General features: G+C 30.0%; 2 protein-coding genes across 3 annotated transcripts in view; both read right to left on the minus strand.

Moving 5' to 3' along the window:
- Window positions 1-9,821, minus strand: part of Pino (protein pinocchio) — a 37,330-nt gene extending 27,509 nt beyond the window's left edge. Inside the window, exons 1-2 of the mRNA XM_072909595.1 lie at window positions 9,660-9,821; window positions 9,128-9,318 (exon numbers count right to left, since the gene is read on the minus strand). Coding sequence (XP_072765696.1) covers window positions 9,128-9,269 — 142 coding nt within the window. The 5' untranslated portion in view covers window positions 9,270-9,318; window positions 9,660-9,821. The remainder of the gene's footprint in view (window positions 1-9,127; window positions 9,319-9,659) is intronic.
- Window positions 9,822-10,513: 692 nt separating this feature from the next.
- R-l (rudimentary-like) lies at window positions 10,514-12,714 on the minus strand. Of its 2 annotated transcripts, none has more exons than XM_072909599.1 (4): window positions 12,514-12,714; window positions 12,113-12,257; window positions 11,537-12,020; window positions 10,514-11,449 (listed from the first exon to the last, which is right to left on the minus strand). In XM_072909599.1, exons 2-4 carry the CDS (start codon window positions 12,251-12,253, stop codon window positions 10,635-10,637), a joined length of 1,440 nt encoding a protein of 479 aa, XP_072765700.1. In that variant the 5' UTR covers window positions 12,254-12,257; window positions 12,514-12,714; the 3' UTR covers window positions 10,514-10,634. The 2 variants fall into 2 exon arrangements, with proteins under 2 accessions (XP_072765700.1, XP_072765699.1); XM_072909598.1 differs by having other exon boundaries at window positions 10,515-11,449; window positions 12,478-12,713.
- Between the last annotated feature and the right edge of the window lie 529 nt (window positions 12,715-13,243).

Below are 13,243 nucleotides of genomic sequence, written 5' to 3' on the forward strand. Positions count from 1 at the left end.
CCTTTATAAATAAATATCTCTGTCCAACAACAAAAAATCTTGAATAAAAATAAAAATAAATGCATTCACTTACGATTTAAATAAACTTATAAACTTATATAACAATATATAACGTAACAATATTTAGAACAAGATAACAAAATACATATATATCGTTTGAACTTGTGAACAAAGATTAAAAAAAAATTTGCGATTCAAACAATTTCCAATAATAATGGACTTCGTGTAAAGTGTCTGTAGTATATTCATAGAGAAAAATAAATGCGCAAAGCAGAATAATCACTCGAGTAAATTGAAAATCACCTTGTATTTTGAGGCGTACCTGCAAACGCTATTCTTAGCTACTCAAGACTGTGTTGATTAGCAGTTAAATATAAGTTTAATTTATTAACGTGTTAAAAAGTCGACATATGAGAACATATGGTGCAACTTCGCCATAAATTCGGTGAAACCAATAAACACACTATTATTTTCTTAACGCGGTTTTTGAAGTATCGCAAATTAAATTGCACTGGTCAGGTGATTTTGCATCGACAACAAACAGAAAAATTTCAGGACTATTTGATATTTTAGAAAATGTAGTATTTGTATGTGATAAGAGTACTGGAGAAAATATAAAAATTACAGATCATAAACTATATTTATTATTTACTATTTTATAAATTATTAATATTTATTTTTTTATAATAATAGAATAAAAAAATTAATAGAATTTAATTTAATTTAAAGTTAATTAATACTTCATTTTCAAACTATTTAAGTTTGCAATTAAAGTGTCCAGATATTTGAAACTTAATCATAAGTGGCCTCAAATTTTTTGTACATATAAAAAACTGTTTTAATTAAAATATTAAAAAAGCAAAAAAATAAAAACTTGCTTTATATATAACATTCATATTATTATAAACTCAATCAAGCGAGAGAAAAGAGAGAGAGAGAGAGAGAGAGAGAGAGAGAGAGAGAGAGAGAGAGAGAGAGAGAGAGAGAGAGAGAGAGAGAGAGAGAGAGAGAACTATGAATTTATTGAAGGTTGATAATAAACCGCACTATCGATATACGATATTATGCAATATGCGCGCGAATTCTTTGAAGAACAGTTTCGCACGTGTAAATTAAGTTATCAGCAGTTCTATCAAGAATGTTTTTGAATGTAAATTGCTTAGCTAATAAAAGATGCACGATATTCAACACTGAGACTAAAAATAGACTTTCTATTTTGTACAATGTTTATTTTTTGTCAGGACAAATTTTGCAAGTGAATCAAAATAAACTAAAATAAAAACAACATTATATATTCATAGATTCCTCATCGGTTAAATGATTCAACTTTTTCTTCTTTAAAATATATTAGGTTTAGATAAAATTTGACTAATATACATATGTACAACATACTTTCTTTAAATTTTGATAAATATGCTATACAAAATATATTAAACATACTTTCCCGAAATTTTGCAGACTAAAACAGTTCATATATCTGCATATATTACATAAAAGAATTTTGCGTTTTTTAATTTTGTATCCTGCATCTGTTATACACACATACACATACATATAAAAAAATTGCATTGATATTTTAAAATAATTTTCATAAAATTAAAAATACAAATTAAAATCCACGTGCATGAATTATAAATACTAATTAAATTTCGCAAAAGTTTACGAAGATTGATATTAGCTTACGACGCAAGACTCGAACCGCTTGGGAAGCGGCACGTGTCAATCACGTGAATGCATTTTACTGCTCGTAAAGCGCCATTCAGGTTGTGACCCCTAATGGAGAGAAGGTTAGGTACTTGCCCACTTCCTTCGTTTAAGGAAATTGCTTATTCTTGCGCATATATGTATATGTGCTGAAGCAAGTGTACGTGGAATGTATACGTGCGTATGTGTCATTTCTATTACATAGAAGAGAGCCTACGCTAAAATAAGCCGTCTTAAGAAAGAATTGTTTGAAGTCTGCCGACAGAATTCCAGTGAATGATCTCTTGATAACAATTTCAAGTACTTAAAAAATCAATGTAATCTACCTTACATTTAATATATTATTTATAGTCATTTTCGAAAAAAAGAGAATACTATTTGATTATTCGTTAAATATGTATACTTTCAATAAGCACAAAAAAAAAAAAAAAATTAAAAATTATAATGAATAACGTCAAAATGAAAAATAATGTTAAATGCAACGTATAGTGAATTAGTGATAAATTATTTCTTACGCTTGTCGCTTTGCGAAACGATTTACGCAGAAGCCGCATAAATTGAATTTACGTAGGACCTTACATAGACTTCGAAAAGAAGTTTTTATTATTTGTCTCGTCACGTACATAACGAGACAAAGGTAAATTTTTCACGATCCACTCGAGACGATTACTCTGAAAGAATATCCCGGAATGAAGACAAAATAAATAAGACAAACAATTAGTATAAATAAAGGTATATAGAAACGGAAAAGAGGTAGAAGCAATTCTGTCTCGAAGTAAAATCGTGAGGTAACAACTTAACTTGATTGGAGAGTTAAATAAAAATTTAATAGAGCAAGAAGTAAAAGTATACGTTCACATTAATTAATATTAACATTAGTAAACGTCCCAAGAGAGTGTTTCGGCAGACAACTCGTTTTTGTCCGATATATGCGCAATGCATGTCAAATGCAAGAAAGAAGAAGGAAAGAGAGAAAGAAAGCAATTAGCATTTTCTACGACGTATCGCATCTCTCCAGAAGAAGATTGTTGCCATTAAAAATATCAAAGAAAATACATCCTATTTTCTCCATTTACGATCAAAATACTGTAAATAAAATTACACAAATTTAATTATTTATACATTTATATTACATAAATGTATAAATAAATATATAATATAAATGTTATATAAATTTAAATATAATGGACATTTTTTAAAATTATTTCTAAACATATACATACGTACATACATATATAAACATTATTACTTCTGGAAAACCCGAAACTCTTATCAAGCAATTAACATTTTCTAAGGACGAAACAAGTCTCAAGTACACTCTGAAGATTCTTTTCATATTTGTTTCACTTTAACTACCGTGAAGCAAAAGCGATGTTATTTAATTTAAATGCTGTAAAATGATATTTCAGTTATTGAAATCGATATACGGTTAACAGTATCAGAGCGTCAGACAACGCCAGAGTTGCAAAATTGTTATTATCTTTAAAAATTAAATCTCTGCTATAAACTGATGAAATTATTACACAATTTTCTACATAAATATCATGTCATGCCACCGACGTATCCGCGACAACGCACATGCGTATACAAAATAAACATCCGATATCGAATTTAAATGTCATAATAATAATAAACGAGATGAAAAGGAATTTCGGCGGGGTTATCAAACCTCCCTGTGAGTTGCTGAATGTTTCTATTAAACTTATCTCCCCCACAAGACAAAGATCATTATTGACACTGCACAATCTCGAAATCGCGTGCTCAGCTCTATTTCAATCACGTAAGACAAAATTGAAAGAAGAATATCATTAAAATTAAATCCAATTATTATTAAAGCTTTTGCAAGTGTCTTCTTCTTAATTATATAAATATCTTTTCCTGATTTAACCACGCAATTTATTTTATTTTATTACTGTAATAAAAATATTTTGTGTTTTTTAGTACTATTTCGTTATTTTTATATATATTTTTTATCTCTATCACTCTATAAATTTCATATTTTTTTAGTGAAATATGCATATGTTGATAATGTACATATTTATATGCATATCAATAAGGTGGAATACAATATTGTAACGGCGATGACCGTCGTGGTATTTACTATGTTGAAGTGCGAACTTGACCTTGCACCTACCTAACGCCTCCGTCTTATTAAGTGGATCATACCGATAACGAGTTTGACATACTCGGACAAAGCGATTCCTGGGAGATATATTAAGTTTGATTCATACTGTTGTCTCATGCTGTAAGCACGCTCGCCTCCGCATATTCTCTAATGCAGAGTTTCTCGAATCAATAATATGATATACTGGAAACGCATCATCGTCATTGAAGATATTCTCTTATACAACTTCCTATATAAATATATTTATCGAGTTATTATAATAAAAAATAACGTGGAAAATAATTTCGTAAAGCGACTTCTTTCGATAATAATGGAATTCAATTAGTCGAATACATTTTAATTAAAAAAAAGTTGTATGAACTTTGTTAAAATATAATATTTTTATTTTTATATTCGAGAATGAAAATTCTTTTGATAAAAGAAACAACGGAAGAGTAAAATAATATTATTTTGCAATATTATATTAATATCGCGCTAAGTATTACATAATTATCGTCCGTTCCTGGCGCTTGCATAACGCGAGGCCATGCAAAATTACAATTGACATCGTGTATCATGCATCCAGCAGAAACGTGATCGAATTATTATCGACAAACACGATTCGATGGAAGCTTCGCAATGTGTCACATGGTATAGCGTAGGCGATGATGATCCTTCATACAAGCAACAAGCAATAATAGCAAGCCGGACCCATGTCGAATGTCGCGCTAACGATGCAAAGGTGCATCCGCGATGACTCGAATAAATATTCATATTTCGCTACGTTTGTAAATAACCAGCCACGCGCGTGCAATACATAATATTGGTATAAACAATAAAAAAAAAACGGCCACATTTTTTACCTTTACTTTTTTTTCATAGATATAACTTTTGCGCACATTCCATGTCGACCACATGACAGATATCTACGCATATCAAAATTACGACATGTTTATTCATTCTTATTTCGACGAACTAACATTTTTTTAACGCGGTCAAACTCTAAATTGCGATCGCTAAGGTATCGGTTGTCGTCGTCGTTGCGAAAAAAAAAATGATTCGTGTCTAGACGCTGCACTTTGGATTATTACAGCGCGTGAACGCGCTAAGAGTTTGTTTTGTATTGCTGTGGGATATACCGCATTTTGCGAGATCTTTCGTCAGCCACATGATCGATAACATGCGAATTGTTGATACGCACGTGCCTTTTTTGATTCAGGCTAATAATATTTTATCTTTCAAAATAAACATTAATTTTAGCATTACAACAACAAAATTTAAAATAGAAATAAAGAATCCAATTATGCCGTGTCATTTTCACTTTTTGAATCTTGATTAAAATAAAATTATCAATTATTATTCATGTAACAAAATATAAAGATGCAATTTAATATCTCCAAATCCTTAATTTTTAACCTGAGTAGTTTTTAACATGTAAAACGAGGAGAACCGGAATTTTATCGATTATATATATCGAACATAAGGTACTAATATCGCAGAAATAAATCCAGAAAAAGCGTGCAAATTTTGAAACATTCCTGAGATGCATATAGAATGATTAGGATGATTTATTATGGCAAAGTAGAAATAGAAAGAGGATATCGCGTGTATAGGCGCAGGGGGTCTTCGATAAACTTGTCAACTTCCTGTTTCTGCGAAAAATTTCAAAAGCGTGACACATGCAATCCATTTAATTAATTACATTCTTCTAAATCATTTGTTCTCTTTTTTTTTTTTTTTTTTTACGAATATTTAATTATATTTAATTATATTTATTTGATTTCAAATTTAAAAAAGAGGGAAAAACATGCAGAGTTCATTAGACAGATAGAGCATCATGTTAAAGACCAGAGATCCTCATGAGAGTGGATTTCAAGTGTGTTACCAAACTAACGTAACACGAAAGAATCACGAAAACCACTCAGAACATCTATGTATATGTAATTTAATCTCTCTTGAACTTGAACTTTGCTTTTTATCGGGATGTTTTATTTTCAGCAATTCTTTTTTTTTCATTAATCAAATCATTAATTAAATTTAGCGAGAGATTGTAGTACGGTGATAAAAGCCGACACCATTAAGTGTAACAAAAGAATACATTATGCAAAGAGATAAAACATACATTATAAAAAAACAAATTAAAAGAACTAACTAAAAAAAATTGGTATAAATTAACTTTGTGTGATCTCTTTTAGTATTAAAAAATTATATCAAAACAGAGGAAATTATTATGCAAACTCATTTTTTTTCAAAGACAAACTATACGTTTCTAATTTTTAAGAAATTAGAAATCGGTAAAAGTTTTTTATTTCATAAGATAATTAAAAAAATTAAAAAATATATTAGTGATTACTTTTTTGTAAGAGGTTTTAATATATTATTCTTCTTTTAAAATTTTCACATACATAAGAGAAAAGCTTTTTGATTGCCATCTAACGAGTGACTGTGTGCAACTAAAATACAGTTGATATGTTAGAAAACTACTATACGTCACCCAATTAAATTATAAACAAAAAATTAATTTATTAATTTTAACATATCACTTTATTATCTAAAAATCAAAATATCAAGTAAGTATATAAAATATAAAATACATTATCGCATATATTTAATAAAAAAATTAATTATAATAATGTTAAAATATATTATGTTTTTCTCTCTCGCGAAAAACACATAATATTACAAATAAAATATATAATTATATGGTATATTATAAATATATACAATATGTTAATTATACTATAACATGCTACTTTTTTGTATGATAAACTCAATTTTGGAAAATATTATACACGTATAAGAGCAAAACGCTATGAACCTGCAGGAAACCAAATGATACCCTTCGGAAGGGAGCGTCTGTTATAATCTCCCTTTTCCTCTCTATCATAAAAGATACTCTTTATCTACACGATTAGTGCACGTGAGAGACGTATATTTAACACCGCACCACCGGCGTCTGCTCCGCCACACGTCGAGTTCCCGGGAAGAAAGGCGATAGCCGCCGTGGATCCAATTTTGTCTGTAGATCGAGTTTCGTGCCCTTCGCGCGCGCGCGTGTCTGTGTGTTATGTATATGCATGTTGGTATAATATAATAATAGAGCCGTGCGGAACGAGACGCACAAAGATAAGGAACGCCGCGTCGTGTCTCACGACTAATCCTTCCGAGAAGATCCTCGTTTTCATCTGACCGCTGATTCATCCTCGCGAGAATACCGCGGATTAATAGTAGCGAGAATATGCGAAAAATAGACGGATTGAATGGAATCAATAACCGAAATTGATTCTACGAAATTATTTGAATTTTCTCGATCTTTCAGAGATGTGAGTCTTCGTTTAAAAATATTACAATTGCTTGATTGTTGAGTTCTTTCCTTCCTACAGTGGATTTTTCAGAGAATTAATTAATTCTATTATAATATTAAGAATAATAATAATCTAATAATCTCTCTTTTTATATTTAGATTGATGTTTTTAGATATAAAAATATTTAAAAAATTAAATAATTTAATTCTTCTTTCTTTCTTTTCCTTCAAATTAAAAAAATCTTTAATTTCACAAATATAAAGTACTTAATTCACAGAGATAGCTTTCTCTCGTATCATTTTAATTTGTTTACATTGTACAGCGATAAAAAATCGGATAAAGAATTAAATATAATAATAATAATCAATGTATATATAGATAATTAATTTTTTTCTCATCGAAGTTCATATATCCTTATATATTATCGGAAGTGATACTAAAATCTCTAAAAGACATAAACACGATTTAAAAATTTCCTTTTTTAAGATGTATTCGTGCTTCTTTAGAAATGCTACTTTTATTCTTTGGAAATACTCCTTTAAAAAAAAAAGAAACTTTGCATTATAAAATCGTAATCGGAATTAGTACCAAACGAACGTCTGTAAGAAAATTTTAGTAAAAATTTAGCTTCGCAAATCTAGTAACTTCTGTCGTCGAGTTATTGTCAATTTATTCATCATAATTTAAGTGAAAATCGAAGGATTAAAGTACGAACGATTTGCATAAGTGCTGAATGTTCTTTTCTTTATTCATCAAAAATGTCAAAGATCCGTGTGAACGCGCGCGAATTTTGCGTCGTAGATATTAAAATTTTACACGCGTCACAACGTTGAATTGTGATATCGCACGCGTGACCGAAACGGCGCGTGGCCGCATAAATGTACATATATATATATACATGTATGTATGTGTGCAAATGTATGTACATATATGTTTTGCATATTAATTTAAACATTTCTTGTCTTCGGGACTTTACCGCAAAAAATGGATGGTTAGTATCGCAAAGACTTTTATATTCTTCAGAATTAGATTTTCATTTCTTGAGTTGCATAGTTTAGTTGAGTTTCCTTGCTATTTCTCTTTATCTTAATACAATAACAGCATTTTATATATCTTATAAACGATTAGATAAGTAATCTTTGTAATTTCTTCTAGAATAAAATGTAATGATGAATAACGTAACTTATACTAGAAAATAAAACAATTAACATTTATTATAATTACTATCATTATATCATTTATTATATTAATCACTAACCTTTAATTTGATTTGTTAAAGAAATATTTAATTATTCAATTATTGCATATAAAAAAAAATAAATTTTGAAAATTTGAAAATCTTTTTTATTTGAAAAATTAAGAGCAAGTTTATAGATTTAAAAACATTGCTATATATATATAAATTTCTTTTGTAATTTTTTTAACGATTGTTATTAAAAATGTTTATAATCGTTAGCATGGAATGAATAAAAAATTATCACGATGAGAGAAAAATTAATGATTATATTATATACGTTATAATATTACAATACGAAATAAGGAAAAACACTTTGACTCGTAAGCATCGACACTTTCAGTTTAACCTTCAAACAGAGGCGTCTAAAAATATAACATAATGTAGTCGCACATTATAGTTTATATAGAAAGATGTATATTTTTATCTTCAATTAATCTAACAATATAAATACTAATGTTTTAATTGGAAATATACTTTAAATTTTATTATTTTATTCTCTGATATAAAGAAATACAAAACGGAGAGATTAAATTTTTCCTGTTTTATTTAGAGCGAATATAAATTGTCATATTGAACATGGAGGGCGTGCGATCGCTTTAATTAATACTTTGAAAGAATAATCAATAATAATAAATATATTACCCATACAAACTTAACGTCAAAATGTTTCATTGATAATTCTTTTCATTGGAAATTCTAACCATTTTAAGCAGATTGGGCCAAAATATAAATAAGCCAAAGCACTGTTGGCGATTAAAAGCATCAAAATGTGCCTACCTTTAACGTCGAATTTTTTCACGAAACGCCGTGCATCACGAAGAACATTTCGTATTATGGGAGGCGAAGGCGCAAAGTCTGGATCATCCGCGTCGAAGGACACATTTTCCTCGAATTCTGTCAATGTTGTCGTCTCTGTCATGCTTCGCTTTATTGTGACGAAGAATTATACGTGTTCTTGGGAAACAAGTCTAAAACGTTAAATTCAAAAACCGTCTCGTTAAAATATCATTCATTATGACATCGTAAAAATACAGCAAAATTACATTATGAAACTTTATTATAATAATGTTCATTCTAGTTGTAAAATGATGTATGCATTTGTTATTACATAACTGTTTCAACTACGAGATTTATTCTCTCAAGAAATAATAAGATACGTTTAAGATATCGCGCCATACTGTTCGATCACGATTCACGATGACCCTTTCGCTGCAAATTCAAGTCATTGGGCAAGTTTTAGGCTAAAGGCTAAAGTCGACGATACTAAAGATTCGTGATTACATTACAAAGAAGTAGCAGTAATCGTTACCTGTATCGACAATAATCACGCCAACATTCCCAGCTTATCAGTACCGTCACTTTCGCGACATTGATATCACGACTTTACGGAAGTTTAAGAGTCACTACAATCCTCCAACTTTTTTCCCCCCCGACGATCCACCCGCGACGCGAAGCGGCGGCTGACTGACACCTGACGCGTGTTATCGCGCGGGAAAATCGCCGCTAGACAGATGATGCGCGGCCAACGTCAGGCTGCTGTCTCAAGCGGTTTCTCCGATCTCGGATGATCTATAATTTTCTCAACGTAAATTAAAACTTACTTCCACGAATTTTTTAAAATTTACATTTTGAAAAAATAATAACGACCCAAAATTACAACATTTTTCTATTCTGTATTCTGTATTATTGTACGAATATATTTGACGCCAGAGATGATAATATCGCGTCTTTCAATTCTCTTAATATAAATTTTCAGGATCTCTTTTTCAAGAATGAGACATGAAATTATACATTTTTACATATATGCACTATATATTTCTTAGAAAAATAATACATCTTCCTTAATATTTATCACTTCTATAGAATAGTTATGAATATATATAAATTATTCTGTGAAATAAAAATAATTCCTTTTTCTTATATAATTGTACATATAATTTTAATAACATAATATATATAAAAATATATTATTTAATAATATATAATTTTATATGTAATTGCAAAAGTCATATAAAAAGACAAAAAAACTAATTAATCTGACCATATATATATTCCTATATAAATGGCATGTTCATATTTAGAATAAAATCTATACAATAAAGATAAAGATAAATAGTATTTTATAAAAAAAAAGATATATATATATATATATATATATATATATATAAACGATATATTTATCTCATATTGATAAAAAATACCTGGAAGTAACTATAGGTCAAAATGAATAAAAAATAATTACAGTTAAAGAATTAAAAATCCAGTAATAACGAGAAAAAATTAATCACATATCGGATGAGTTTATTCGTTTCTCATACGCATTCCAGAGCTGTTTTTTATATTCTAAAGTAGCCTTTAAACAATCGTCAGGGGCTTCCGTGATACCTCTACCGACAACAGCCAAATCGGCACCTGCATTGACAACCGATTCCGGACTGTTATATTGTTGATCTAATCCGTCATCACTCTTGGATAACTTGACGCCGGGCGTCAATTGTAGCAGTCCAGATTGTGTAGAAAGATTGGATTGACACACGAGGCCAACTACCAGATCAGAAGCCTCCTCTGCTATTGACACAGCGCTTTTCAGGTAATCGCCGGTAGTTAACGCACCTTTGGACGACATTTCGGCGACGAGGAAGATGCCACGAGGTTCCGTTATGTTCTCTAGACCTTTCTTTAGAGCGTCAATAACGGATGCGCCAGATACCGGATGTATTGTGATCAAATCAGCCCATTCGGCGATCTTGTATAAGCCATATCTATATTGTAACAATACCGTGTTACCGATATCACCAAACTTGCGATCTTCCATCAATAGAAACTTGTGTTTTTTCGCTAGGTCTTTTAGCTGAAGAATAAAATTCTCATTGAAGTCCTCTATAATGTCCACATGAGTCTTCAACACAGCAATGTGAGGTCCAACTACATTTGCTAATTCTAAAATTGCACTCGTCTTTTTCAGATCAGCTGCCAGACAGAGATTGGTTTGCTTAGCTTCCATTAGTTCCAGTAGCTTTGAAGCCAATGGATTTTTTACTAATTTTGAGCGTTTATAGTATGATAGCTTTAATCTGTCATTTGGTACAGCTACAGTACCTATAAATAGAAACAATAGACATTAGTAATAAATTGCATAAGCCGTATATCAAAATAATTTTATAAATCTCTACCAAAATAATTTACCTTGAATGGAAACGATCGGTGCCTGATTCATTGCCAGATAATCATCAACATCTTTGACAACTTCCGGCGTGATCTTTCCAGCCTCAAGGAGATACTGCATAAGTTGTGTGATTACGTACAAACTCTTGACCTTGATTCCATGATTTTCGAGATTTTTTCTGCCACCCTGTTCTCTATCGATTATCACATATGCCTCTGTTACATTCAACTGTTCCTTCTTCAAGGCATCAACGGTTTCCAGAATACTGCTACCACTCGTGATGACATCCTCAATGATCACACAGTTATCACCAGGCGAAAATGCGCCTTCTATCAGCTTCTTTGTGCCATATGATTTAGTCTCCTTTCTCTTCATTAACATAGGAATTTCGTTATTCATCGAAATGAGGGTGGCTAATGGCAATGCTGTGTATGGTACTCCACAAATTTGGGACACTTTTGTAACATCATCCGGAAGAGTCCATAAAGCTTTCGCCAACTTAGACTACAATAAAAAAATAAATTAAAATATATTGCATATATTATACATCTTATATAAATTTATTTATATATATATATATATATGTATATATATACCATTAGTTTCGGATACGAAATTATCACTCGCAGGTCGAAATATACCGGCGTTTTTAAGCCGGTTTTCATTTTAAAGTCTCCGAATTTCAGGGCCTGAACATCGTACAGCTCTAGAGCCAATTTTTTCAACAATTCCTCCATTTTACTGTAAATGAAAAATAAAAGAAACCGTTAGAGAAAAAAATTTACAATACATAAGATCAAACACTCAACGTGCTACGGCCACGTGCTATTCGGAAATCATTTTCGGTATCGATTATCTTTTTATTCACAAAGTAACTTTTAAGTTGACACAATTACAATTATTTCTAGCATTTTTGGACACTTTATTACGAAATAATACTATAAATAGGATAAATACTTACAGTAAAAAAAAAGTAAATATGTTTCAGAAATCTAACCTAAATTTCCCTTGCTAAAACATGTGTTACTTGATAACCAAGTTTGAGCAATGATGTCAGACGCCAGACAACGAAAGATTCGTCCTTCAGTTACAATCTTATTACTACAGTTATCACATGCTTTAGATTGGATAAAACTTTCAGCGCTTATGTAATCATTGATTTTGATTTGATTTTTGATATTTTCTTTCTTATGTAAATGAGATAAATAAAATACCTACATTAAATACAAATTATGTGTTAAAATTATATATATTACGATAAAATGTATTATATACTTCTATAAATGTTTTTCATTTCTTACTACGTACATTAATTTAATGTTTTATATTTCTAATTAATTATCAGAATCTCTGTGTAATTTTAATTATTTTAAAATAATTTATTTTTTTTACTATTTATGAGATTAAATAAGTAAAACTTTCTATATATAATTAAGAGCCCTAATAGTATCAAAAATTTCAATAAAATATATGTATATGCTAATGAAAGTCAGCTGATCATTACCACAGTTTAACTGTCATTACGCTATTGACTTACGTTCGAAAATTATATTTATAAGGTAGAGTAACATTGAATTGACCAATCAGACAAAGTAAAAGCAGAAAAGATTTCTTTCTTTTGATTGGTCAATTAAACGTTACTTTTCCAGTAGAATTTCTGAACACATCCATGCTGTTCGCGCTGCTACCTGCTACTACGCATGCGCGAAAAAATGGCTCCAACTCTC

The sequence above is a fragment of the Anoplolepis gracilipes genome, chromosome 17, assembly GCF_047496725.1.
Source record: "Anoplolepis gracilipes chromosome 17, ASM4749672v1, whole genome shotgun sequence".
NCBI classification, from domain to species: domain Eukaryota; kingdom Metazoa; phylum Arthropoda; class Insecta; order Hymenoptera; family Formicidae; genus Anoplolepis; species Anoplolepis gracilipes.